Source organism: Struthio camelus, chromosome 5 (assembly GCF_040807025.1).
Source record: "Struthio camelus isolate bStrCam1 chromosome 5, bStrCam1.hap1, whole genome shotgun sequence".
Lineage (NCBI taxonomy): Eukaryota > Metazoa > Chordata > Aves > Struthioniformes > Struthionidae > Struthio > Struthio camelus.
Genome location: NC_090946.1, coordinates 75,373,597 through 75,401,430, shown reverse-complemented (window position 1 = coordinate 75,401,430; position 27,834 = coordinate 75,373,597). Strand labels below are relative to the sequence as shown.

General features: G+C 47.7%; 2 protein-coding genes and 1 long non-coding RNA gene across 15 annotated transcripts in view; 2 read left to right on the top strand and 1 right to left on the bottom strand.

The window, feature by feature from the left end:
- Positions 1–795: 795 nt before the first annotated feature.
- Positions 796–5,607, bottom strand: ZBTB25 (zinc finger and BTB domain containing 25). Of its 2 annotated transcripts, none has more exons than XM_068947319.1 (3): positions 5,477–5,607; positions 4,085–4,343; positions 796–2,392 (listed from the first exon to the last, which is right to left on the bottom strand). In XM_068947319.1, exons 2-3 carry the CDS (start codon positions 4,294–4,296, stop codon positions 1,261–1,263), a joined length of 1,344 nt encoding a protein of 447 aa, XP_068803420.1. In that variant the 5' UTR covers positions 4,297–4,343; positions 5,477–5,607; the 3' UTR covers positions 796–1,260. The 2 variants fall into 2 exon arrangements, with proteins under 2 accessions (XP_068803420.1, XP_068803419.1); XM_068947318.1 differs by lacking the exon at positions 5,477–5,607 and adding an exon at positions 4,839–4,871.
- LOC138067541 (uncharacterized) lies at positions 5,205–7,138 on the top strand. 2 transcript variants are annotated; one of them, XR_011141688.1, is made up of 2 exons: positions 5,205–5,719; positions 6,210–7,138. It is a non-coding gene; the product is annotated as an uncharacterized lncRNA (long non-coding RNA). The 2 variants fall into 2 exon arrangements; XR_011141687.1 differs by having other exon boundaries at positions 5,594–5,898.
- Positions 7,139–7,385: 247 nt separating this feature from the next.
- ZBTB1 (zinc finger and BTB domain containing 1) overlaps positions 7,386–27,834 on the top strand; it is a 41,080-nt gene continuing 20,631 nt past the window's right edge. Inside the window, exons 1-3 of one of the 11 annotated variants that reach the window (XM_068947314.1) lie at positions 7,474–7,643; positions 13,589–13,768; positions 17,984–21,236. In XM_068947314.1, coding sequence (XP_068803415.1) covers positions 18,004–20,139 — 2,136 coding nt within the window. In that variant the 5' untranslated portion in view covers positions 7,474–7,643; positions 13,589–13,768; positions 17,984–18,003 and the 3' untranslated portion in view covers positions 20,140–21,236. Of the gene's footprint in view, positions 7,742–7,967; positions 8,171–9,244; positions 9,327–9,634; positions 9,740–9,773; positions 9,900–13,588; positions 13,769–17,983; positions 21,237–27,834 lie in introns of those variants that run through there. The other 10 variants (XM_068947312.1, XM_068947317.1, XM_068947313.1 and 7 more) reach the window with 10 other exon arrangements.

Sequence of the window (27,834 nt, the reverse complement as noted above, 5' to 3'; positions counted from 1 at the left end):
CAGAGGAGATTTTTGCGCTGCAGGAACTTCATGTGGCTGATTGGGGCGTTCGGATTAAGAGCAGCCTCTTGAGGGAGGGGTTGTATGACCCCATCTGGTAGGAAGCCCATCGTAACTCAGATGAAAAACTGGAAGGAGAAAACACGAATCCCAGAGGAATGCAGCCACGTAATTTTAAATGCCTCTCAGGTAAGTTATTACTTTGCAGGTATCAAGCAATGACAAATGAAAGGCAAAAAGCCTGTATTTTACTAGTTCTAGGGCTGTTCCACAAGCAGAGAAGAACTAGCGCATTAGGTGTTTTCTTTTAACAAATACATATACTGTAGCATTTAAGAATATATTTATTCCAAGCTGTTTATAGAGCTAGAAATCATTTTCACTGAGGAAAAACCTTGTATTTAAACCTGTAAAGGCTTAGGTGAGGCCATGCTTTTCAGGGAACCTGTGAGAGGCGAGGACCGCTTCCCTGCCGCTCGCGTCCCTCTTTGCAGAGGAGAGGGCCTGACACGGATGCAGCTCCATGGCAGCATCAAAACTCGTCTCTGCTCACGCAGTATAGGTTGACAAGGGATGAGCAGCAATGAGGCAAAAATGCATGGGAATCCCTCAAGCACATGTCTAAAAGCGTATTTAAAAGGTTCTGTTGACTAGGACTCCAGGGCTTGTCAAATTTAAGGCTGTCACCCCCACAACCAACTGCAGCAATTCCCTTGAGATGATCAGGCTTAAGGCTCCCACGTGCACTTATAGGGAGATTTAGTAACTGCAGTTATACAACATCAACTTCAGGACTTATTTCCTTGAGATATTTATTTTGACTTAAAAACAAAGTTATTTGGGACGAACAACATATATTTCCCCCATACATTTTACTCATTCTACTTTCAGGAGAGCAATTCTACAGGATACAAACAGTCTTGGATGCTGCTCAGATGCTGCTTAAACCTCACACCCAGCAACTTCTACAATCTTAACTACAGTAAAGCACAGCAGAGTTAAGTTTACATTTATGAAAACGTAGCGAAATTACATGGAGGCTTCCAAGAAGGACACTGATTTTCATTAGGTTGTGTTTAAAAGTTAGACAAAGAAGTAAAAATGTGAATACACAATCAAAGTATATAGTTCTTCACAGTTATCTCAGTGGAGGCAGGAAAGGTGCTTGAAGACAATCAGTTCTAGAGTGGAGCCATTCACTAAATGGAAAATGCCAAAATATCGACAGTTTCAGCACCTAAAGGCTATGCGGGAGGAGAACTATTCTACTAGGATCGTATCAACACTTTCTTGGATAAGATCAGACTCCAACATACAGGAATCTAAGTGCTCTTGAGATAACCCCGAGCTCTTTCCCATGCTCTCGCTGTCGCAGTAAGGACGAAACCTGGGGGTCGTGGGGCTCTCCAGCTGCTGGCAGCGGCTGTATTTGTACTGCTTCCCCTTGTGTGTGTACATGTGCTCTAGCAACTGGCTCTTCCGGAAAAACGCGTGGCCACAGATGGTGCAACTGATTTTTCTCTTTCTGGAGAAAGAAAAGTTACAGTTTAACTCTACCGGCTCGTGGTCTTTGGAGATGAGCGAGAGCTGGCCAATCTGCAGAGGCTCGAGGTCGCTGTGGCTCGGGCGCCCCGCCTGGTGCTCATCACCTCCCAGGAGGAAGGTCCCCAGCGGGTGGCCTCCGCTGGCCTCCCTGTTTTCCGCGAGCAGCTGCACTTCCCCCAGGTCGCTGCTCTCCAGGATGGAGGCCGGCACGCCGAACGGGAGCGAGCCCGAGACGTGAGTGTGCAAGTGTTCCCGCAACCCGCCCCACGAGTCAAAACGCTCCCCGCAGTAGTGACACAAATGCACCTTGGGGCTGGCTTTAGCAAACGTGGGATTCACTACGCCCGGAGAAGGAGGGGTGCAACTCTGGGACACGACGGGCTCCGAGTCGCACTTCTCCTGCTTTATCGAGGCGGAGAGCTTTGGATGCTCTTCGGCGGGCTTGACAGCACCAGCAGGCTGAGCAGAGGGACGAGCAACCTGCTGGTCCAGCGCGCCGTCGTCCAGGCCGATGGCGAGGGAGAGCTGCAGCTGCGGGTGGTCCCCCGGGGCAGCGGGCCTGTTTCCCGCGTTCGCTAGGCTCTCTTTCGCCTCCAGGCGTTTGGTTTTGTGGGCAGTTGAGATCTGGATCCCGTACAAGTTGGAAGACGGCACCGTCTCTGGGGTGAAGGCTTGGTTCATTTCGATCGCGATGTGGGAAAGGTGGTCCGCGTGCAGAAACCGAATGCCCTCCTCCAGCCGGCTTTGGTTGACGGTCTGCTTGGGCCCCTTCCCAGTGTACATGATGTGCAACAGGTAACTGAATATGTCAGGCTGGATGTCTGTGGGCTGAATCTTTATGCATTCACTGAAACAAGACGGATGATTGAGTACATCTGCTGCTCCAAATCACAGTCCTGACCCGTTATCTGCCCGTCCATTTGCTCCGTCCTTTGCTTTTAGAGCACGTGCCCTGCCGGCTGGCTCCAGACGGGCAGCGAACAGCACCGCACCACTCCCACAGCCGCCTAGGCCTCGTGTGCGCAGCAAAGCGCCCGAGCACGTATTTCTCCGCGTGACCGGGACCGTGAGCACAGTCGGGGACGGCGAGAGGGGCCGTTTACCCGTCCTTCGTACGCGCAGCAAACTGTGACCGCGCGCAAGCGCAGCAATGCCGCGCCAGGTACGGATGGGGACAGCGTGTGCCGTTCTAATAAGACAGGCCAAAGAATATTTGTGCGTCCAGGTAATAAATTCAGCAGCTGCTGCTACTGTGTAACCTTCAGGAGCTCTACATTGCAGCGTCAGCAAACAGTATCTATCGGAAAGGAAGTGCATTAATCTTCTCACTTCCAGCCAAAGGGCTACAGGGCTGATAGCTGACGATTATCTCGCAGAGGTGCTGAAGGTCACAGTCCTCACCGTCGCAAACAGCAAGGTGAACGCAGAGGAACTGAATCGATCACGAGCGAGCAGCAAGCGCCACCTCAGAGGCCAGAGCAGAACTCAGCAGCAACTTAATTATTGCTGCGAAACCACTTTTTACCTGGCCAGGTGAGGTGCCTGATCGGCAGCCTCATCGATGGTGCTAAGCTCAAAATAAACTGATGATCTCAGCCTCAGCCCTTATCTGCAGGAGTTTGCAGCACGGAGCTGTGATAAGGCTATGGTTTCTTGATTGCTCTAAACCCATCGAAGCAGCGCGCCTGCCAAAAGGGACAGTCCCACTCAGCAAGCTGCGCTGGACAACTCATCCAGCTGAATGGCTTTTGCTTCTTCCTTTGCTGGGATAATTTCTGAGCAGTTGGTGTCCCAGCTGTGCTGGCGAGGCAGGGAGGGAACGCACGGGCAGAGCTTGGGCAGGACCGCGCTTTGCAGCCTAAAGCGGTGGTGAAAGCACGGCCTGGACGCTCACCCTTGCCGACGGCGGCCAGAGCAACGACAAGCCCCGCACGCGGATGGAGACGGCACCTTGCTGGTCTCTCCAAGAAGGCGCTAAGCCTTTGCACGGTGGAGGCTGCATGGCAGAACACCAGCCCCTCACCCGCGACACGCTACTTTATGCTGTAACTAAACACAACATCTGGGACCAAGCAGCAAAACTGCTGGCACCTGCAAACTCTGAAGTCGCACAAAGCTTAAAGCAAGAATCACCTAGAAGCCATTGCAAAGTACTGGATACGCCGTGTAAGCGTGAAAGGTGCGTGTGCACCCCTAGATTAAAAACGTGCCGAGACCTTGTTGCACAAGGACGGCGGTACTCACCGGTTTGTTTTCTCTGGTCTTGCAAATATCTCATCTTTAAAACGTGGAGCCTGGGTGGTAGCTTATGCTGATTAACAAGGGTGGTTTTGATGGATTACACGTGACTATACCCTAAACTGGGGGTGTTTAGAGAGCCAGGGCATGCAGTGGCCTGGGGAAATAATCTCAGGCCCTCTAACAATCCCCACTTAGGCTCTTTCAGAGCATAATACCTTTAGAAAGGGGGGGGGGGGGGAAAGCAGGCGGTTGAACGGAGCGGTCAACATGCAGGAAGAGAAGCTGCGTGGTCCCTTACCTTGTCTGGTGGATAAAAATCATCTTAAAGTAGTTGGAAAAAGCAGCTAGCACCGCTCGGTGGGCTTTGAAGTACACATCTCCGATGGCAACCGTGCAGTCGCACAGAAAGCCGAACTCCCGCTGCATGTTCAGCTGCTGCAGGAGGACGAGGCTGTGGCCCGTGGGGTCCATGGCGCGGGCCGCGGCCAGGGCGCCAGGCGCTCGCCGCATCCGGAGGCCGCCCGAGCCCCGCGGAGGCCGGCGCGCGTCTCCCGCCGCTGAAAGCACAAGGCAGCGCGCAGTGAGCACCGCAGCGCGGCCCCGGCGATGCTCCCGGCATCCGATCTGGACTTCTCTTCCCCTTCCTCCCCCCCCGCCCCCTCCCCCGCCGGGTGCACCGCCTGCTCGCCCCCCCCCTCCCCCCGCAAAAACTACTCCGCGCTTTTCCACGCGGCTGCGCTAGCGGCCGAGCCGCTCCCCCCCCCCCCCAAAAAGGAAGCGGTAACGGTGCCACTAAGTTCCCCCCCCCAAAAAAAAAAGCGCTTGGTTTTTGTTTGGTTGGTTGGGTTTTTTTTTGCTCTCACCTCGGACCCCCCCTCCTCCTCCCCCCGCCGCCCTTTTAGCCGCGACACAAAGTCCTCGCGCTCGCTGGCGGCCTCCGCACCCCCGCGCTGGGCGGCGGCGGCGCCCTGCGCGCCTTCCTGCTGCGGAAATTACCGCGCGGCCCGCAGGGAGGGAGGGGGCGACCCCCGCGGCCGGGCCGCGCCGCTCACCGCGGAGGCGCCGCTCGCTGCCAGCGCCGTCCCCGCCCGCGGCTCCGCGCCGGCGCAGGCTGCGCGGCGGATGGGGTGGGGGCGGCGGCCCCGCGCTTCCTGCTGCCGCGGCCGCGGAGCCCCGCGGCGGGGGGAGGAGACGGGGGAGAGAGAGAGAGAGAAAAAAAAAACCAAACCCCCCCCCCCCCAAAAAAAAAAAAAAGAAAGGGGGGAAAGGGCCGCGCTTAAGGCAGCAGCGGCGGGTCGGGTTGGCCCGCGGGGCTGCGGGCGCCCCCAGGCTCCCTGCAGCCTCGTAGCAGTTGCGATACCGCCGGGGGTTCAGCGCCGGAGCGGCGCGTCTGTCCCGCCTGCGCGCAGGGCGCCCTTCCGGCGGCGGGGCCGCGCCGCGGCGCTCACCGCCCGCCCGGCCTCCTTCCCACGCTCCTCTGCCCGCTCGCCGAGCCTCGTGCAGCCTGCGGCGGCCGCTGTCCCCGGCGGGAAGGATTTCCCCCGCTGATGGGATATTGCTGAAGGGCTGCTTCCTTTTCTCTTTCTCAGATGAGCGGGACGCCCCTAGTCGTGTTTTAGTTAGAAGAGGCAGCAAACGGTCTCTTTCTATGTGCTTTCTCCATGTTTTCCGTGACACGAAAACATCTCACCTGCCTATACGTTTCACCTGTCATCGCCACCTCCTCAGCGGTCTCTCTCCTGGCTTGGTCCCGTCCTGCACAGAAGACATCCGCTGCCTTTCATCAGCATCGCTGGTTTTCCCTGAGCCTTTCGGATGTTGCAGTTCGTTCCCCTATTGCCTTCCCTTAACGGCAATTCTCTGTGTTGGACTTACTGTGGTCAGGTTGCCGACCGTTTATGGCAAACAATGCCCTTTAATTTCCTAGAATACAGTAAGTTACTGTTTCGGCAGTTTCTTCGAGGCAGCCTCACGCCAGGGCAGGCCGGGCCGTCCCTGAGCGCTACTGAGCCGAAGCCGGGTGTCGAAAGCTGGCCGAGGGAGAGAGAAATACAGGATGGCAAGCGTTTCCCTGCGTGCAGGGATTGCTGCTTACCCTGCTGACCAGGACAGGTCTCTGCTTTCCATCAGCCTGTGTTTTGTTTCCTATATTTTAATTATAAGCTCTCCAGGGTTAGGGACCATCCTGTATTTCTGGGCTTGCACCCTGGCAGGATTGGGATTCGATGGAGCTGTAATCCTACCGCTACTGTTAATATTGGTAGCTGCTTTTCTCCTCAGCAAAGGTTCGCAGTAGGTGGCTCAAGGTTTTGCCGCCAGCTCTGTGATATTTAACATATTTATTAACCCGGGTACAGGGTGAGTCGCTATTTGCTGATAGCATGCTATTTATTTAAATGATTAATTATTTACATGTTATTTAGGTTGACACTGGTCCAAAGAGGACTTTAAAGAGCTTCAGAGGACCTTGAGCCACACTGATGGACGCTACGATGGGAAATGAGATTTGGAGGCAGAATTCACTGTAAGACGCAGTGGACGATATCGTGCACCTCAAAGGATTTCAACGGACACCACTGAGCTGGAAAAGGGACCGGGATATAATCATAGCTATCGCGATGAGCGCTGCTGTTCCACGGTGGCCAAAAAAAATTAACAAAAATAAATAAATAGGCAAGCGTCGCGGGAGATTGCTGAGGGAACGTGAGCAGTATGAAAACCAGGGACGATTAGGAGCCGCTCCGGTTCCCGGGGGTGGCCGGAGCTCCCAAACAGGCACGCGGAGATGAGGACGTCGAAGCGCTCCCAAGCACTGGTTTCCTATGAGAGGTGTCAAGGAGCTAGAAAGAGAGCTCGACTGCTGTACCCTGCGAAAAAAAGCACTTTTCAATGTGCTTTGAAAGCCACCACGGTGTCCGTTTGTGGAGGCCGTTTATTTAACTCCTGCAAAAACAGAAGACGGAGGAGGAAGAGCGTGCCCCTTTCGGCCCCGCTGCGCCGAGGCCGCCCCGCACCGCCCGAGGACTGAGGGGATCCCCGAGACACGTTTTGAAAGCGCTACTTCTATTCAATCGCAGAAAGTCCGCAGACGTACACAGCGGTGGGAATGAAGTCGCACTTGGAAACCAGGACTCGATTAACGTGACGTGGCCCGTTTGCTTGCAGAGCTGTAAGGTGCCTCAGAGCAACCCTGCGGGTCGTTGGAACAGGGATCTGTGCTGATACATTTTTAAGGCTATGAGGGTGGCTTCTTCTTTTTTTTTTTTTTTCTTGGATAACTATTTTCAAGTTTGTAATCAAATCCTTAACTTTGCTACAATTAAATTTTTCCCTTCAGCTTGTCTGGTGCTAAGAGAGATCTGGATTAGTCATGGCGCGCATGAGGCCCAGGGTATCTCCAGAAACAATGTGTCCACGTAAAGCAGCTCTTGGTAAACACTTCTGACACTGGCACTGAATGCCAGATGTCAATTTGGGGGTGGAAAAGTCGAGTGGCAAGATGGGGAGAAAAGCCTGACCTGGGAGACGTTGTTTAACACCCTCCCGGCAAGGAGCAGGGAGCAGAGAGGTGGCCTGCAGCGCCCGGAAATCCCTTTTGCTCGCCCGCTCCAGTTCGAGGAGAGCTGGATGTTGGAGAAGGAGCGGCTGGGAGAGCCCGCTGGGAGGAGGGCTTGGGAAAACTCATCCGAGAGAGGGAGAGAAGAGGGGGAAAAGTGCTCTCCCCGCGATCCGTGATGAAACGCGGACGGCGGGGTGCCAGGTCCAGCTCCGCGCATGGCTACAAAACTGCAAGGAGAGATGCAGCCAGGGGGGAAATTTCAACAGAAAGGGGGGAGTTTTCCACACAACTCGCTGTGGTGCGTGTGTGCGTGTGTGTGCAATTAAACGGCGACAGGCCGCGAGCGCGCAGCGGGCCGGCAGCGCGGCGGGGACGAGGGCCGCTCCCCCCGCTACGGTTAGCTGCGGGACCCGGGGGCGCGGGCCGCCGGCCCGGCCCGTCTCTCCGCCTCGCTCGGCTCCCGCGGGGCCGGGGCCGGGCCGGGGGCGGGGGGAGCCGGCGCCCGGCGGGCCGCTGGCGGCGGCATGGGCGGAGAGGGCAGCGCGGCGGGGAGCCGCCCGGCGGGCCCGGCGTTGGCGGCGGCGCAGCAGCGCTGGCAGCGGCGGGGCCGGGAGCCGCGGCCGCCGAGGGGAGGGGTCCGGCTCCGTGCGGCGGCGGCGGAGCCGGCGCTGCGGCAGCGGCGGGCGCGGCGCGGCGGAAGTCCTTTGTTGCAGCCGCGGCGGCGGCGACGGCGGCAGCAGCAGCAGCGGCAGCAGCAGCAGTAGCAGCGGCGGGAGCGGAGCGGGCAGCTCCCCTCGGCGGCCGCCGCCTCCCCCCGCGCCGCGGGTGAGTGCGGGCGCGCCCCGGGCCGGGGGCTGCCGCCGGGCCGGGCCGGGCCGAGCCGGGGCGGGGGGCGGGAGAGCGGTGCGGCGCGGCGCGGGGGGCGCAGCTCCGCCGCCGGCGGGAGGTGGGAAGTGCCGAGCGGCGCCGGCCGCGGCGCGGCATGGCCCGGCCCGGCCCGCCATAGTGGCGGCGGCGGGGGAGGGGGGCGCGGGGCGGCAGCGGCGCTGCCGGGTACGGGCTGCCCCGCCGCGACCTTGCGCCCGCGCAGCGGAGCGGAGCGGCGCCGCCGGAGCAGCGCGCGGCACGCGGGGGCCGAGCGGCGGCGGCGGGGCCGGCGCGGTGGTGCCGCGGGCCGGGCGCGGCGGCGGCGGGCTCCGACGGCGCCGCGGGTCCCCGGGGCCGGGCTCCGCCTGCGGGGTTGGGGGGGACGGGGACGCGGTGCGGTGCGGTGCGGTGCGGGGGAGGGCGGCGGCCGCTCCGCGGCTCCCCCCGGCGCGCGGGGCCTGCGGAAGCGGCGCGGGCGGCGGGAGATGCTGCCCCGCTGTTCCGGGGCCAGCGCGGGCGGCGAGGAGCGGCCTGGGGGGGCGGGAGGCGAGGAAGGGCACCGCCGCCGCCTTGCTCGTAGGTTGGAAGTCACGTTGAACGTTTGGAGCGGCGCTCTGAGAGCGGAGCCTCCTTCCCCTCCAGCACGCTGCTCGGTTGGAGTTGCCCACCCCCCTCACCCCGTTTCTTTTTTTCCCCTCTTCACTTCAATTTTGCCGCAGTAGCTTAATGAAAAACGAAGCGGAGCTGAAGTCTAAGGGGAACGCTCCACCCTGCCAGCCCGGAGACTTGGGTTTCACTCGGGGCTGGCAGCGCGCAGGCTGGCTTTGGAGGCAGCTGGAAAGGAAAGGCAGTAGTTTTGTCACATAAAAACAAGCCCTCTGTTGCTTGGGGAGCAGCGTTGAAAATCCTTTTCCTAAAGGGAACCTTCTCCTTTTCCTTCCCCGACAGAAAGGTAGTAAAAAGCAGAGAGGAAATGGGACTCAAAATCTTGTCGTGGCTTTTTGATTTTTTTTTTTCCCTTCCCTAGAAGAACTGTTTGTAACTCAGATTCTCAAGTGTGGCCTACTCGCCGGCTGGTGGATGTGTGCCTGTTCCTCTTGACACGTAGGCATTGGTAAATGGATAGTGTAGGTTGGATGCTGTTTGATAGTGGGGTATTTACTGCCCGATTATGTAATTTGCCTGCATTATTTCTCTGGTGCACTACAGTATCGCAGGGTACAGCACATAGTGCAAAACTGGCCGGGGCTGAAACAGTGGTGCGTTCCTCAGGCTTTTAATTACATTAAACAAACATTCCTTTAATTAAAGGTGTTTGTTTAACATTCCTCATGACAGCTCTTGGAAAAACCCACACACCAGTAGGGAGCACAGGGGATGTAGGCTTCTGACTTCTACTGAATTAGATCTTAAGCTTTCGTGGTGAGCGGGGGAGAAGCGTCTGGACCATATGGCTATATAGAAAACTGGCCAAATGTGAACTGTTGCAGCGCTGGCAGACCATCGTGGTGCCTCCGCTGCTCAGAGGTTTGTTTTTTGTTTTTTTTGTTTTTTTGTCTAAGCAGCAGCAGCAGCACAGTGAGTTGACAAGATTATGGAGAGATTTATGGATGACCGGTCAGGAAAACGTGGAAGTAACAAGTCATGCTAGTTGCCCTCTGCTGCTGTTTGAGATACCAGAGAGCAGGTAGGCCCAGGGGGTATTTGGGTGGACGAGAGATGATTGCAGAAGGAGTAATTCAGAAGACTGAAGAATTCAGTCAGGAGGAATTCAGAAGACTGCACCCATGTGCATTTGTGCTACATGGGAAGACAGAAGTAATAGAGACCTTTTTTTTTCCCCAGTAAGCTGGAAAGTTTTGAGTTGTGCAGAACAAGATCACAGACTTAACGGACACTTCAGCTCTGCTTGCACAAATCTTTTCCCCACAAAAAGCAACGAGCGTTGTCACTGGCATAGGAGTTTGCAGTAATGATGATGAGAGTGCTCATAAAAATCAGTGGCTTTGGGTATTTAGATGCTTTCTTACTTGCGTGCGTGACGTTAATTGCTTCGTTCACAGACTTCCATTGTTATTAACAATGGAAAGCCCTGAAAGTCTTGGACAGAGGAGGCCTTAGTGGTTATCTGCTGCGTGGTAAAAAATAGCTCCTCAGAGCTGAGGTAACGAAAGTTTCCTGATAGAAATCTTAGTGTCCTTCCTCCTAGTTGTTACAGCTGGACCTCTCGCTAGAGGTGGTGTGGACCTCACATGTACGTAGTAGTGTCAGGAAACTAGTGCATGTCTTTCATTTTGACCAGTAGTTCCCCAGCTGTAGGGTTACCTGCTCTTGCTCTGCCGAGGCATGGTGAACGCTACAGAAACGCAGGATTTGGCAAATACTGCTGTGCCAATCCGCAAGTGGAGCCCGTGTGGGTCGGCCTGGTTCAGACGGCAGACATGCTGTGTGGGCACAGCAGCTGACATCATTTGCATAAAGACCATTTATATCCTCAGATTCGTCTGGTAATTTTTTCTTTGTGTATGCTGTGCCATTGCGATACTCTCTAGAATTAGCTAGCTGCTGCATTTTTTCATTAAATTTGCTTCCTTTGATGTGGACCTTAGCGCCTTTATACTTTCTAGTGCTGCAAGTAAATTTTGCAGCATTTAAGGGCAGAACGCGTCAATAAATCATGTAGTCTGACCTGCATGTCACAGGTTATTGTGCCTCCAATAACTTGTTATGCCAAAGCCCGACTTGTAAGTAGCCAAGGATGTTTTTCTGGAAGGCATGCTTATCTTAATTTGAAGGTCTCAAGAGATGGCTAAACCACCAAGAAGCCTCTGGAAGTTGAAAGTTGGGGTAACTCGACTGAAGAGGCCAGATAAAAAAGCTCATCCTTCAGTTTCAAGGCTTACATTTGGTGTCAGGGTTCATTTCCACTAATTCTTTCTCTCAGACATATCACTGCCATGTTGCCTGGCAAGTTTTTGCAACTGTAAAGGTGTCAGATAAATGATAACTGTGAATTTCTGGAATAATTCTTTGTAGCTGGAAAGTTACTTTCAAACACTGCATAAGCTCCAGTACTTCTTACTCCATAGATATCTAAAGTTTTGCAAAGTGAATGGCAACTTTTTGGGCTTTGATTCAAACTTTTTTTCTTAATTTATTAACTCGTGTTTTCCTGACTTATTCCACATCTTTCGAGGCATGTTCTTACTTAAGAATGCATAACGTATCTTAACTGATTCTCAGCAGCCAAGAGTCTTGACTTGTTAAATTTCAACTGCCGTTTCTCATTTGTGGAAACGGATGCTGAATCAGCAGGACAAGCCTGCATGCAGACGTGGGATTGAATGGCTCGGGTGGCTTGCTGTTCGGGGGGGTTTTGAGCACCTTACTTCTCCCCGCTCAGATCTAGGCCAGGTAGCCGTTGAAACTTGTTGCTATACAATGGCAAGAAGTCTCCTAAAAATTATTTGATTCAGCCATTGAGATGTGTATGAAAATTAGTATCTACATCACTGCAAACAGCGTCACAACCCGCGCGCCTCTAGGCAGCTGCCTGGAAGCACTGTGGGAGGAGGATAAATTATACCTTCAGTCCTTTAGAGTCCAAATAATGGAGCTTAATATGTAGATTTGCCCTGGCAGGAAATGGAATTCCCATAAGCGTCCTAATTCATGCTCAAGGCTAAACCTGCAGCACGAATTGCAGCTTATCCATATGTGCTGGTAGGTGGTATATCCATATGTTGAGGTAGACCTGATCCAGTGGTCATGCAGTCCCGAGTTCTTTCCCTGGTTTGCCAGATTTGTGTAAACTGAGGCACCTCTGCTCAGACTCTACAGTACCAGAGCAGTCTCGCTGGCTTCCTCTTGACTATCGCTAGATAAAATTTGCTGTCTTTTGCCAACTCCACTTCATGCCTAAACTTTTCATGTGCTGTACGTAGAACTCAGACGTGTAACGTAGGCGTCTCTCCTGAGCGTCTCGAAGCCGTTGTTTAGGAATCCACGTTCTTCAGTGGATCTGATCCATAGAGATGAAGTAACTCTTTAGGGAGGAGTTCGTAGGAACCCAGGTCGGGGTGAGCTACGGTGTCAGAACGGGATGGGGAATTTGGTCTCTGTTGCCCACGCTCTTGTTTCTTTGGATAACTGGGAGCTGTTTTCTTGAGGTTTTTGTCTTGTTTTCTATTAGCACCAAAATCTCTGCTCATTTATTATACTTTTGTCGAGTCTGTTCTTCGTTTCCAAAGAAAAGCAGCCACTAACTAAGCGTGTAAGCACTCCATTTTTGCCTGCTCAGCAGTGGAAATGCTGGGTTTTGAAAACCACGTACTAATTTTAGGAGCTGAAAGGGCTCCTAAATCCTGAACGTTGCGGTACGTTTTTAAAAGGCAAGTTAACAAAAGAACTTTACCCGTGTCTCTTAGAGGTTAAAAATAGAGGTTTAAAAAAAAAAAAAGATTGAGGGCTTTTACACTTTCAGTTTTAAAACATCTTAAAAGATTTAAATTTGAGGAAAGGAAAAAGGGCATAGAGCTATAGTAAATGCCTGCTCCTTCTGGTTAGCAGACTTCTAAACAACGTATTTGGTTAGACAGTGTTAATAGTGCAGCTTACCTTGTTCATGATAACATCCGAGTAGTAATTTTATCTGCGGGGTGACTCAAAAGAAAAATTCTGATGGCAGACAAACAGTTTGAATCAAAGCTTAGCAATATAAAAATAAACATTTACTAGAGAAACAGAATGCATATGCTGACCTTGAATTCGAAGACCAGCATGAAATTACCTGATTAAAGTATCTTCACTTTTTACCTCAGTATCATGCTTTTCTAGCATATTTTTTTCACAACTCCTCTGCATCCTTCAGTGCTGCTCATGGTGTGGCCAGTAGTTTTGTTTACTGCACAAGTCGATCATTGTTGAAGACAGAATTACTTAGGTTCCTCGTGGACTTTCCTGTGACATTTGTGACGACAGCAGTTGGGTGCTTCACAAAGGTAGCGCGCTAGTCGGGCAAGGGGCTGGCGTTGTTTTGAAATAGGAAACTGTGTCAGAGAGGATCAGAATTATTTACAGATTTTGAGTGGGCAAACTGATATGCGCAGAGCCTTAATTTTCCAAGATACACAGCGCATAATGTACACAGAGGATAGCTCTCATTGACCTCAGTTGCTGCTAATTGTGCTCCTGTGTACTAACAAATTGGACGTTCAAAAAAAAAAATGCAAGGCAGACTTGCACCAAAAAAAAAAAAAAAGAAAAAAAAAAAAAGAAGGGAGCAGCTGAAATGACTTATCCTGGTGCTGACAACGATGGGATTGTGTCCTCCAGGGCAGTGTTCCTCCATGTGAGATTCTCCTTTTCTTCCTGCAGCCTCAGTCACTTCACATCCTCCAAATCCTCTACCAAATGTACAGGGGTCTTTCGCTGTTACGTGAAGAGCACTACTGCTCTGCTCCATCCCTGGACAGATCCAGAGTGTGTGCTGAGTGAGGAAGGTAGCCTTTGGTAAAAGGCGCATTGGAAGACTGAACTACAATATATACATAAAAGGTAGCTGGATTAATACTGCATTGGAATGCTTAATTATGGCATTTCTTGTGTGCGCACTTAAAATTTGAAACCTTGTTTTCTTTTTATAAAGAGGGCCTGTTTTTATTCTAATACTTGCTTTTCTTTCCAAAGCAAACTTCAAAAATAGTTTGCAACATTGAACCACCCACATGGGTGATAAATGCAGATCTCTGCCATTTTAGCAATTTAAGTAACAAAGTAATGGTAAATGATCCTTCTCGGAGGGTTTGCTCTTGATGGGAAAGAGCTTGTCAGCAAACCCGTGGCATTTGGTGACCACTGCAAGGGAATGGTCGAATGAGGAATTTGGAGTTCAATTCCAGGTTCTGAACAGGTGAACGCTATGATTTTTTTCTGCCCGTTTTCCAGCCAAAAAGGTTGTTCCCCGCACCCTCCCCCCCCCCCCCCCTTCTGCCCTAGCTCCTGAGATCTGGCTCTTTCCCGATCCCTTACTCAAGCAGTTTTCTTCCCCCACTTTAGATCCTTATTGCACCCATCTTTTCATCCTGCTACTGCCTCCGAATCCTGCTCTCCTCCTCTTGCCTCCGTATTCCCTCCCAGCCTGGCTCATCTTGGCCCCCGACTCCCATAGCTTTTCCTCGTTCTTCCACTCGTGTCCGTTTCACAGTTGGCTCCTTGACCTGGGACTTGTCAACCAGAACCAGCATCTTTTCCTTCGGCCTGCCAGGAGGAACGCCGAAAAGGCGGCAGAGAGCATCTGCGTGCGCTCGGTTTCGTGACTCTGCGGAGGTGGCACGAAGCAGAGGTCTGAGCGAAAGGGGTGTTTTCGCTCTAGGTGGGATGGCTCTGACAGGCCCCCCTATACAAAGGAGCTGCATGATGATGAAATGTTCTCAGCAAGGCTATAATCTGAGATGTTAGTTACTAACAAAATAAGTCTGAAGTGTGAACAAATTGATCGTTCCCCCCGAGCTTATAGCTTTGCCAAATTTAGGCAGATTTTCATGTTATGACAGCATATCTAACACTCGGCACCCCCTCCCATATGAAGTCTCTCTTCAAAGATTTCTGAAGAGAAAATTTTTTAATTTAAAAGAAAGTAATAATTATAGACACAAAAAAAGCTTTCTCTTAGCCTCATTCTTGGAACTGTTTTGGGTGAAGTTTTCTGGAAAAAAAAAATCTGTCCAAAGCAGACAAATTTCAAGGAGAGTTTTGCCTTTGCTAGCTGAAACGTGTTAACAGTTTTCAGTTGGCCAAAACAGGCTCTCCTAATGGGAAGTGTTGGCAACTGTAAATACATAGTTACACACAGCAGGTTAACAGAGAATCCAGAGGGAGGATGCCAGTACTTATGTTAACATAGATAAGTTTAAACATTTTCTGTGTGTTAATACCTACTTGTCATACTTCTGTATGCCACATACATATCTGAGCACCTTACCTTCCTGTTCAAGCAGACGTAAGGTCACTGGTTCTGTCCGGAGTGGTGGTGGTAGGAGATAGGCATTGCCAGTATGTCATTTTTGCATATCAGAATGCAAGTGCTGAAAGCTCTACAGAGTTCCCTTGTCAGAAGAGGAAATATCTTTCACCTTTCAAATGAGAAAGAAACTTAGAAAAGATGTGTTGGTGTACTCTCACTCCAGCGGCTGCCCGATCGTTTCCACTGTTTCGACATGCTCCCATCTGAAGGTGTGCGCCAATAGTTTTGTGACCTTCTTTTTGGTACAGGCTTGCTGCTTGTACTGCTGTTTTCCTATTAGACGACACAGTGGGATACTTTCAATATACAAAAAAATTATTTTTTAAATGAAAAGTTCAAACTTGCCATTGTATGGGGAAAAAAAGATTAAAACGAGCACTTCTAAATTCTTCCTCTAGCAAGCCTGAGCCTTTTCTTGTATTGATGGCAGTTTGCAGCAAGACGCTAGCAGTGTCTTATCGACTGCATGTTCTCACTTTTTCTTGTCTAATGATGTGGAAGTTGAAGTCAATTCTTTGCTAATATTCAGCTGTTGTTCTTAATACTTGCATGTAAGTCAATGTGCTGTGTCAGGTATCTGATGAATTACCTCAAATCCCAACCACCTTAGCACTTGGAAACACGTGAAGTGCCCTTTATTATTATTTGATATTGAGAGCTTTGTTATTATTCACCGAAAGATCTGAAGTTAGCAAAGGCTTGGACTAGAATCAATTTTCTGTAGAAAAGGCATGAAATTGTTTCAGAGGCTCTTCAATGTCCAAAGCCACCCTTTTGCAAATTAGTAAGAAAACCAATTAATGAATTTCATATAACAAGTTGTATTTCTACAGTGGACATAATGGGCCAGGCTGGTCAGAGAACTATGGCAGGGTGTTCACTTTGAGTTTTGGGGTTGGAGGAGCGGGTTCAACCCAAGTCTTGAGGTTCCTGTTGGCAGCCAAGGTCGTGTGCTGGTAACGATCCAGAAATACTGCTGTATGAATTGGCAGAAGGGAACATGACTGGACAGGGGAGAGCGTTTTCTCATCTAGAGAGCCCAAATGCGTTGCTTCCGTTGCTGTCCCTGATAAAGTGAAGGAAGAGAACAATGACTAACGTCAGGTCTGCTACTTAACGAGCCAGGCGACACCACTGACTTGTGAATTCAACACTGTAATTGTAGAATTGACTTTCTCTGCCCGTATCCTAGCCTCTGAGAGATGTAAGCGGTCAGGGACATAATTGTGAGGAAATAAGAACAAATCAGGGAGCGGTTGTGTGTGTGTGTGTGGGGGGGGGGGGGTTGTTTGTTTGTTTTTGTTTATTTTGGAGAGCTGTAAGAATGGAGAGATAATATTCCCGTCACAAAGCAAGCCATGCATTTCATTAGGAAGCATATTAAACTGTGTTTCATATGTTGTTTGTTAGCTTGTACTTTATTTATACAGCTCTCTTACAGTTATTTCTATTGTCTGCAATAGCCTTTCACAATGTTGAGAATGCTAACTGTTGCTTTAGGCTTTTCTTTTCACTTAGGGTGCTGTTTATACCTTCTTTTGCTTTCTCAACCCCCCTTCCTGTGCTTTCAGTAGGGATTATATACATCAGTAAAGACTTCTGGCTATTGGCTGTGACTGGCTATTGTAGCTGGCTGACTTGGTTACAGTTTACCTTCCGTAAATCAAATGCACACCTCCTGTTTACGAGACCTTTCTTCTGGAAGTTTTTGTTATCATAAAACCAGCACGTTTTTTTTCTCTCTTCTGCTAAGGCCAAGTTAGCCCTTCCATTTTGTAACACCCTTCAGCACTGAACGAGCTTTCCCTGTGGCCTTTACAGATTGTCAAGGCTTCATTTCCCTGTGGCTCCATCTCCAGCTTGCAGACCTTCTCGGTTCTCCGTTGCAGAGTTTTTCTTTGTCCAGTCTCCCATCTAAACGCTCTGGTTATGTTACACTGCTCTGAAGGAGTGGTTTTGAGAGCAGTTGGAGGCACAGCGCGCACCACTTCCTGCCTCTCTGCAGTCCATGTGGCTGTCACACAGCTAGCCTGGTGACCATCTGCAGCGTGTTGTATGTGGGACCCAGTCTAACCTGTGCTTACGAGAATGCATTTGTTTGCAGTTCTGGTTTGCAAGATGCCTGGCAGATAAAGTTGAGAATGTCCCTGAGTTGCCCTAAAGATCAAAAAGTGTGTCGATGTAGCCTCTGTGGACAGTTCACTGATGTATCTTGTGTAGTTTCCTTAAAGGGGGGGAGGCAGCTGAGCCAGGTCTGCTTTCCAATAATCTGTTATATCACGTCCCTTGGACTGACAGGTGAAAAAGGCAAGTTGAGCCTAAACAGTGATTTCTTACAGTCAGCTTGTGTAGGTGTTGTCCTGGGAGCATCTTATAGATGGCTACCCTATGAAGTTTTTGAAGTTCTGCATCCACAATTCCTATCTGAAAATCTGGGCTGTAGAACTTTGACATACATTTGCTATTTTATATTCTAGCAGCGTTACTCTGTCATATATGTGGTGGTTACGTTTATTAGTTTACTGGTATTGTAAGTCTAACTGTGAGAACATGGAATTATGGATGTTTTCTTTGGCATCAATATTCTTAAGTAGTTACCAGCAAATCTCTCCAGATGGTAAACTGTACCACCAAGAGAGTGAGAATAGGAAGATCTAGAGAGGAAAAAGATGGCAGTTCCTGCCTACACTTAAGCCAATTTTGCTTTGTGTGCTCATGGTATAACAGATGTCTTCTTCTTTATGCAGGGCTATAACTGAAGTACAAGATGGCAAGAACCAGCCACAGCAACTATGTCCTTCAGCAGCTAAACAACCAAAGAGAGTGGGGCTTTCTCTGTGACTGCTGTATTGCTATTGATGATATTTATTTTCAAGCACATAAAGCAGTCCTTGCTGCATGCAGCTCTTACTTTAGGATGTTTTTTATGAACCATCAACACACTACAGCCCAGCTGAATCTAAGCAACATGAAGATCAGTGCTGAATGTTTTGATCTCATTTTACAGTTCATGTATTTAGGAAAAATTATGACAGCCCCTGCCAACTTTGAGCAATTTAAAGTGGCCATGAACTATTTACAGCTGTATAATGTACCTGAATGTCTAGAAGATATACAGGATACAGACTCATCTAGTTTAAAATGTTCATCATCTGCTTCCAGCACCCAGAATAGTAAAATGATATTTGGCGTGAGAATGTATGAAGACACGGTTGCTAGAAATGGCAGTGAAGTAAACAGGTGGGGCGTGGAGCCGCCAAGTTCAACAGTAAATACGTCCCATAACAAAGAGCCTGATGAAGAAGCCTTGCAACTAGGCAGTTTCCCTGAACAGCTATTTGATGTCTGCAAAAAAAGCACCACATCCAAATTCTCTCACACAAAAGATCGTGTGTCCCATTCACGGCGTTTTGGAAGAAGCTTCACCTGCGACAGCTGCGGGTTTAGTTTTAGCTGTGAAAAGTTACTGGATGAGCACGTGTTAACGTGCACTAACAGGCATTCTTACCAAAGTGCCAGGTACTATGGTGCTGAAAAAATTGACTTTAACGAGAAAGACTCTTCTTCTAAAATACTCTCTGCACAAACAGAAAAATATAAAGGGGACACAAGCCAAGCTGCTGACGATTCGTCGTCTCCTGTGTCAAACATTACAAGCAGAAAAAGCAGCACAGTTGCATCGGAGACGTCAGGTGAAGAAGGAAGTAGAGCCTCTGAGAGGAAGAGGATTATTATCAAGATGGAACCAGAGGACAATCCTGCAGATGAGCTGAAAGATTTTAATATTATTAAAGTGACAGATAAAGACTGCAATGAGTCTTCTGACAACGATGACCTCGATGATGAACAGGAAGAGCCGCTTTACAGATACTATGTTGAGGAAGAGATCAGGGAGAAGAGAAATGCTCGCAAGACTTTAAAACCCCGTTTATCCATGGACGAGGATGAAAGAAAATGTTTAAAAAGTCCACGGCACCTTAGCAGGAAAGCTCCTTCAGTGCAGGAAGATGTGGAGAATGCTCCCTGTGAACTTTGCGGGCTAACAATCACTGAGGAAGATCTATCCTCTCATTATTTATCCAAACACATAGAAAATATATGTGCTTGTGGCAAGTGTGGTCAAATACTAGTCAAAGGTAAACAGTTACAGGATCACGCACAGACCTGTGGAGAACCCCAGGATCTGACCATGAATGGTATAAGAAATTCTGAGGAAAAAATGGACTTGGAAGAAAATGCTGAGGAACAGTCAGAAATAAGGGACATGATGTTTGCAGAGATGCTAGAGGACTTCAGGGATGGTCATTTCCAAATGAACAGTCTTCAAAAAAAACAATTATATAAGCATTCTGCATGTCCCTTCCGATGTCCTAATTGCGGTCAGCGTTTTGAAACTGAAAACCTAGTGGTTGAACATATGTCAAACTGCCTAGAGCAAGATCTGTTTAAGAATTCCATTATGGAAGAGAATGAAAGAGATCACAGACGTAAGCATTTCTGCAATCTTTGCGGGAAAGGATTTTATCAGCGGTGTCACTTGCGGGAACACTATACTGTTCACACCAAGGAAAAACAGTTTGTTTGTCAGACATGTGGGAAGCAGTTCTTAAGGGAACGCCAGTTGCGGCTCCACAATGATATGCACAAAGGAATGGCCAGGTATGTCTGTTCCATTTGTGATCAAGGAAACTTCAGAAAACATGACCATGTACGGCATATGATATCTCACTTATCAGCTGGAGAGACTATATGCCAGGTCTGCTTTCAGATATTCCCAAATAATGAGCAACTGGAGCAGCACATGGATGTTCATCTGTATACATGTGGAGTATGTGGAGCAAAATTTAATTTGAGAAAAGATATGAGATCTCACTATAATGCCAAGCATTTGAAAAGAACATAAGCATAAACATACTGTTAAAGCATTAAGTTGTCAGCAGAGAGAACACCAAAGCAAGGCATACAGTATAGTAGACAAAATTGAAAAAATTATTGAAAATAAGTCTCTTTTTTATTATTATTTTTTTTAAGACCCTCCTAATCATAGGTGTCTATTTAGGCTCATTAAGTATATAGCTTTGAAAAACATCATGTGTTTAATTATTACATTTTCACTGTTTCCTAATATCAGTTTCTGTTCTTAATTTTATTGTTTTACTAAGTAGATATACAAATCATTATTTTTAAACTGTAGATTAAAAGCACAATGTTACCCCTTCACTGACTGCTATTAAACAGTTCTCCGATCCATGTCCATAAGATGAGTGCTTTGATATTTCCCTGTGTTGTTTCTTCACGTGGAAATTTAACATGCAAGAGCATAATTGTTCATAATCCCCAAATTAATTTTGAAAATCAAAAACAATGCCAAGAAGTAATCCTTTGCTCTCTGACTCTGCTGTAAGGGCAGAGCCAGCTGTCCCAGTCCTCTGCCTCTTGGCTTTGTGGAAGTTTGCATCCCACTGTTCAGAACACACAGGCCCAGTTAAACCTTGCAGGCTTGGAGTGGTTGCGCATGAAGGGAAAGGGAATTAATGACTGTCACGATAACCAAGGAATTTCCAGCTGACTGGTCATTTTCCAGACTTGAAATTCCAGCAGAACTGTAGTGGGCGTTTCTGCTGAACAACTGACGTTGGCCTTTTTTTCTATGTGTACCTGCGTGGGTATATATAATCTGCTTATCATAATATATGAGGGAAGAGTGGTTACGGTGGATTGCTAGGAACGCAGAATTGTGATTTGCGTTGAAGACTGCATTTCTCAACCTAGCTGTAAATGGGTGCCTTGCTGTTTTTGTTGGAGAGTTGAAAGTGGGATGGGTGTGAAGACAGTCCCGTTGCTTTGCGGGGTGGGGGAGGGAAGGGGGAGTGCGGCTCATGTGAACCTTAGATTTTTTTGTTTCTTGTTTTCCTGATACTTTCTGAATGTTGTGTTTTTCAACAAGAATATAACAAGAAAAGACTGCAGAGTTTGCTTAATAAATGTAAAGACATTTTATGCCTTTTAAGATTTTTTTTCCTGATTCTAGCATAGCCCTAACCCGTGTAGCTTGTCTCTTAATTTAATTGAACTTAAAAATCCTACTATGTGTTAGCTGACATCAATTCAGTGAGGCAGTTTGGCCTTTGCAAGAACAACCGGCTTTGACTGTTAGGCACCAGCTGTCTCAATGTTTGCTAAGTGCATGATTTTTAATAGGGGAAAAAGCATCCTAGTATTAAGTGGTGGAGTAACTACTAACAAATAAAAACCAGCAATACTTTCCCCTTGCAGATGTCACTTTATCAAAGTGGGCAATAACACTGTCCCCCTATTGAGCCACGGACAGAGGAAAGTAATTTAGATCACTTTGCAATGTCAGCGGTGGAGTTGAGAGTAGAAGCCAGGAATTGAAGGCTCAGTCCAGAGCTGTCACTACTGTGTCACTGTTAGGACTGAGTTTTGACACCTTGCCGTTTCAATTACGAGGGCTATCTAGCTCATAAAGCAAGATTTTAAACTATATAAAGAAACTAAAGCGGTGGATTATCTCCACTATAATCATCTAAATTAGTGCCAGTTCTCTTATATTTATTCATTTTTAAATGTGCGTTTGAATTTCTCTTGATTGTTGGAGATGTGGATCTCTTCTAAGGCACAGTGATGGAGAAGGGACCAGTGACCAGGCTTCAGTTCTGAACTTGCAGCTGGCTCTGAGAAGAGTGCTTCAGTTGCAGTTCGGACGTTAAGCGTTTTGCCATAGCTGCTTGGTCCTACATTTTTTTTTTTGTATGGTGCTGAAGCCAACCAAGTCCAAAGTAACACTGGGACAGAAAACACCACTGACGTTAATGCACACTAGCATTTCAGTTATTTCAGAGCTTCTCCCTTCCAAGGCATATATTGCACGTTTCCCATCCCAAACTGAATTGAATTGGAGCTCAGCATGTAAGAGTTCAAAGAATAACCATATTTTAATGCTCTTTTAGCACTGGAATCAGTGGTAAGGAGGTGATTATAAGGATCTTCAAAAGACAAAATATTGAACTATCTATTAGGATTGTCTTTGAGATGAATAGTTGGTCAAGGCGGGTGCTGTAGTAGGAGGGGGAGGCTAATACACTTAACATACTAATTCTCTGACATTTAGGTTACCTCTTCAGACACCAACTCCAGCTGTGGAAAAGCAGCCAAGGGAGGCAAGGGCAAGGAGTGGAGGGTGCAGGAGAGTCAACAGGAGAGTCTTGTGGCACAGGGTGGGCTGGGAGATTTGGGAAGCTCACTGGGGGAGAGAGGGGCGGGCAAAGGCTGGCGGGGCCTAGGAGAAGAGAGAAACAGCCATGCAGTGGGGAACAGAGGGAAAAAATCCCAAAGGTGGAGAAGGAGCCTGGCGGAGTGGAAAAAATATCCTGTAGACGCCTCAACAGAGTGAGTACGTCTGGGCTCGGCTGGGAGAGCTGGCAGCTGCAAGTTCCCAGTGTGGGTTGTGTGCCAAGTGCGAACCGGCCTGGTGCTGGAAGCGCTGCAGCAGAACAGCAAAGTTGAGATTAAAGATTTTGTTGGGATGCAGGACTACAGAAAAGGAGGAGGTGACTTCTGCAAACTGAGAGATCATTCCAGAATACAGTCAAGGGCTAACAGTAATTTACAGCCACTTCTGCTCTAAGTCAAGAGCTCCTCTTTGAAATGTATTGATCTGAACTGACCCAAAAGCCAAAAGCTGTTTCACAAAAACAATTCACTTCCTAGTGAGTAGACCTGCCAACTAAATAAACTAAATTGAGGAAGTAGGAATGATGGTATTTATACATACTATCTTCCTTTTCAAACACTCTGGAATACCTCTTTTTTTTTTTCCATTATAAGCTATGTTGTAGTAACATCTCCCTTCTCAAGGAGGGTTTGATATAGCTGTCTCTAAAGTTTGTTAATACCTTTCCTGATGAACTTGATTTAATATTTTTCCTGCCCTTACGAAACAACAACAGTTCTTGAAGTTCACATGCATGAATGTCCAGACTAACACTCAAAAAAGCATGTGCTGCAGTGCAGCAAAGCTCAGAGGGGATCTACCTGTTTGGAAGCAGAGAAATAAAAAATTACTGAAAGAGCCCAAAAAGTGATAAAGGAGAAAATCTGAGAGCAACTCAAAGGTACTAAGCAATAAACAAGACAGCCTGGTTTGCAAGTAGGTGGTGAGAATATTTATGGTGACTGAATGCGTGCACAGGAACAGCACTGGAATACTGAAGAAAAGGGCTGGTGTGGCAGGAAGAATTTGGGTGGTGAGACCCCCAGGAAGGGGTGGGTGCTAGCCCACCTGGTGCTGGGCACTCCTGGGAGCGGGAGTATTCTCCCCAGAATGGCACCATGCCTGCAGGAGCCCAAAATGACGGTGTTTCAGCTCTCCTACTGTGATATCATTTTTAAAAAAATTACTCACTGCAGAGACAAAACAAAAGCAGACCTGAAAGAACAGCTGCAGCTACAATATCCTAGAATTATGATGGTTACTTGAAAGGTACTGAAAGGGAAGCAAAAATACCTCATTTAGAGTTCTGTTTCTTCTAACCAATTTGTACTTTTCAGTCATCCTAACACAGTTCCTTTGCATCTCCCTCTTGCGCTAGACAAGAGCGTTAGAATGTAAAACCTGTAAAGCACGTAGGGATCCTTCAGAGCGGACGTGTACGCATATCACGTTTGTACAAGGTATAGCTAGAAAGAAGCAAGGACTTGCTGGATGTTCTGTCTTATGTTTTTAAGTGATTTGCTATTCTTAGCTATAGAGGATCTCTTTCTGTTCTGCTGTTTTTCTCATTTTGATAGTGGTGTAGGCTACAACTCTGAAAATATTAGTAGCCCACCTAACTCTCAGCCTTCAGGATTTGTTGAAAGTTACAAAGAGAGAATTCATAATGATCTGGAATGAACTTTAACATATAACAAAAGCTGGCAAGCTTCTTTCTCAGTATCAGAGGGGCAGTTTCAAATGCTAAAATTATATATATTTGTAAATGCTTATTGGGAAATAGTTAATTCAAAGGCTATTCACATTTGTGCATAACTATTTGTAGTTAACAGGTCTGTGAGAAATCTTGACTTGAATAGAGCAGAATATCACAGTACTCAGAACTGTAAGAATTTCAACTTCTGCTGCTACGGGGCTTCTCCTTTTAATATGTACAGTTAATGGAGAAAATACAATTCAGCATATTTTGATTTCAAAGCTGAAGACAGAAAATACACTGCCCTTGAGACTATATTAAAAATGTATTGTTATAGAAGTGAATGATTTGACTATGCTATTGTACTTGAACACACTAGCGCTCAAAGACCAAGGATATCTCAGTTATTGATAAGATGTAAAGGAGTTCCTAAGAGTGCTACCTTGAGCACTGGCAGCCCCTTCCTACTTCCCACTTAGCTTAGCTCTCCTGTCCGTTGTGTGCCACCCTCTTTGTTGTCCCAGCACAAGTTTTTATATAGCTTCACAATGACTGGGATCAAACAACGGACCTTTTTTTTTTTTTTTCCCCCCCTCCCTGTGGGACTACTTTTCAGCTGGATCAGTTTCCCCACTGTGCTTCACTCACTAGCTGTGCATCAAATCTTGTGCCAGCATGATCGGAGTGATGTGGGGGAGAAATGAGTGGCTGGGAGGGGGAGCCTTTGCCCAAATGAGCTTAAGCACAGCTGCTGCCAGAAGTGAAAGCACAGCCTGAGCGTCGCTCAGTCTCTGTCTCCCCCAAGCATCCTTGTGGAAGCTGTGTTCTTAAGTTCATCTATTTCCTGATAAGGAAAAAAGGCAGCCCAGCCTCTCACATACGAATGAGACACATCCATGCTATCTGCCCTCTTTATGAGAATTGGAAACCTTCCTGTATTCAGCTCACCCTTCAAATATGCTCTGGAGCTTTCTTTGTCTTGAAATAGACTGCATAGCACTCCACGCCAGTGGCTTAGCGTGGTTGGCCTGGGCCCCCGGCCAGACGCGAGCTGGGCCCTGTGTCCGGCCAGCCACCAGTAATTGCTCCTACCTTCGCCTGCCACGGTGGCCTCCAGCTATGGCTGGGCTGCAGCTGTGCTGCCACACACTGGACAGCAGGGCCTCTGTTCACCCTCTGTCTTGTCCCCCCCACACTGCTCGCACTGCGCACATGTATTTATTTAATGATAACAGGAGACAGCCACCGCATTTTGGTCTAACCTCGAAAGCTCAGGAGAATTCCTCTTGTAAGTTAAGGAGATACTGATAGTAGCTGCTAATATTCCAGTGTCTCCTTCTGACTTTTAGGTGCTTCCCAATCTGAAAGGGTTAAGAATAACATATTCCGACTTCCCCAATTCTCAGTTGGTTTGAAGCTTGTCACAGACTTAAAGACCTACACAACAAAGTATGACTAATTTGACTTTATAAAAGTCTGCTGAAGGCTAAAAATTAAACATGCTTTTAAAAGCTGACACTTCTGTAGTTCTCCGGGGCTGTAAACCTGTTTTCTGAGTTTTCTTCCAACTTTCAAAAAACTCCTAAAATATCACTATATGTATGTTCTTGAGACATGTTATTAGGTTGAGATTTTGAAGGGAGAAGATGCTAGAAAACAGAACAGATTTTATAAATTAAATGTCTTCTGCCACTTTCACAGAGTCACTTTTGCAATTCTGGAATTAATTGTGATTTTATTTTTTCATGCAGACAGACAAATCTTAATTTGCTACAGGGCAACAGAGCACATAACTCAGGAGTCAGTTTATTGTGACTATAAATGTTCAGCCCTGAGAGAAACAGTCTGTGTTCCTTTTCATTTACCTGAATGACTAATATCGGCTTTACAAGAGAAACGCTATCAGATCTTTCCTTGGGTTGCTTTTGTCCACAAATGTCTTGTAATTTTTTTTAAGTCGTAGGAAAACCATATTGTGCATCATACTTTCAGCGAAGCTGTTTCCAGCAATCTGCACACGTCCTGCGAAAAAACGTAGTTGAAAAACGTATTTTTAAAGTTTCATATGAATGCATTCAAGGAAAAATAATAAAATTATGAGATGAGAGATCAGCACATAGTCAGACAAAAGACAGATTTTTAACTGTCCATTTGTTTTGCCTACGTGGTGTGGAACATCTTGTCCTCGGAAGCTACAATTTCAGACCTGTTCAGTGAAACCTTGATTCTAGTGAAAGTCAGAGGAGTACCTCTGAAGAGCAGCACTGAAGTATTTTCACGTGCCCCATACTAATAATCTTTTTATAAAATACCCGTCTGTTCCACTATGGAGAAGAAATACAATGTTAACTTGTCTTAATCCTTACAATTTAGAGAAAGCAAAAGATTTAATCCTTTCCCGTGTCTTTTGGCATGTGAGAACTACAGTAAATCTTCCTGCAGCAACAACCACAAAAACAATGCTCCTTCTAGCATTTCCTGTGGGAGAAAAAAAAATCTAGCCCTTTCAGAGCTGTTCAAGAAAGAACTTCCCTCTCTATGACTAAGTCCTGATGCTGCTGTTGTTTTTACTCCAATTAAGCTGTGACTGGCATCAGTGAGATTTCTGGGTGTCAATTTTTGAGGTGTAGATAAGCCGAGATCATAATTAAGTATGTCTTATAGGTTCTGTAGACTCCCCGGGACTCCTGACATGGAATGAGAAGAAGGCCTCAAAGGCCTCCAAATCCTGGAAGCCCTGTGGATTGTGGGAAATCCACTGGAAATCAGGACTGTCTGTAAAGCCTTGGGTTCTCAACCTGTCTCCCTGTCTATAAGGCAAAGAGCCATCAGCCTCTGTGCGTGACCAAGGTTGCTGCAGCAGCGGAGTTGCTAATCTGAAAAATGCTAACATCCAAAAAATCAGTCTTCTCCCCATCTCTTCTCTCCCCTCCCCAAATCGTAAGATTGCTTTTTTCAAAACTCATCATTTTGGCTCTTCTAGTTGCTTTCTGGTTTCTGAAATGTGACGATGAGCTGTCTTCCTTTTACAGCAAGGACTAGGGCTGAAACCTCACCTTTTAAATGGTTCTCACATGTTCATTTGAACCTGCTGCTTTAAAAGATAAACGTTAGAAGTAGTGAGAGTTGGAGACATAACTAATACCTAGCCTCTCCTTTTTTAGGTAACCATCCCACTAAATTGGGGGTGGTTATCAGAAGGACTTCTGCTTCTGACTCCTCCAAAAATGAATGGGAGAAATAACGTAATTGTAATGTCCGCTCCAGAGCAAAAGCCCCAAGACCATGGAAGTGTGTGGAAATACAGATACATGGGCTATACACAAGAGTTTCCCGAGTACTGTGTGTTACTTTTGGTTTTGGCAACACACACACCAGACTGATGGTATCTGTTACCTTCCTTCCTTTTACACAAGAAGTTGCCGTTAGAGCATTTATTCAGGATGGTGCCTCTGTTTCCTCCCTGCCTAGAGGGTTCCTACCTCCTAAGACAGCATCCCAACCACTCTGGTCTCTTGCCAGTGGCTATTCAATTATTTATACAAGGTGGAAGCATTTCAAAAGATGAAATCTAGAATACTCCTTCTTCAGGAAAAGGATAGATATGATAGTACTGTGCAGGGAGGAAATACAGGGTAGGATCCCCTAGAACAGACAAAGAAATGGAC

Excerpts from the sequence above, each read along its gene's own strand:
- ZBTB25 (XM_068947319.1), bottom strand. The coding sequence starts at position 4,296 with ATGCGGCGAGCGCCTGGCGCCCTGGCCGCGGCCCGCGCCATGGACCCC. Across the intron at positions 2,393-4,084 it reads ATTTTTATCCACCAGACAAG|TGAATGCATAAAGATTCAGC; the intron begins GTAAGGGACCAC and ends GTCTTGTTTCAG.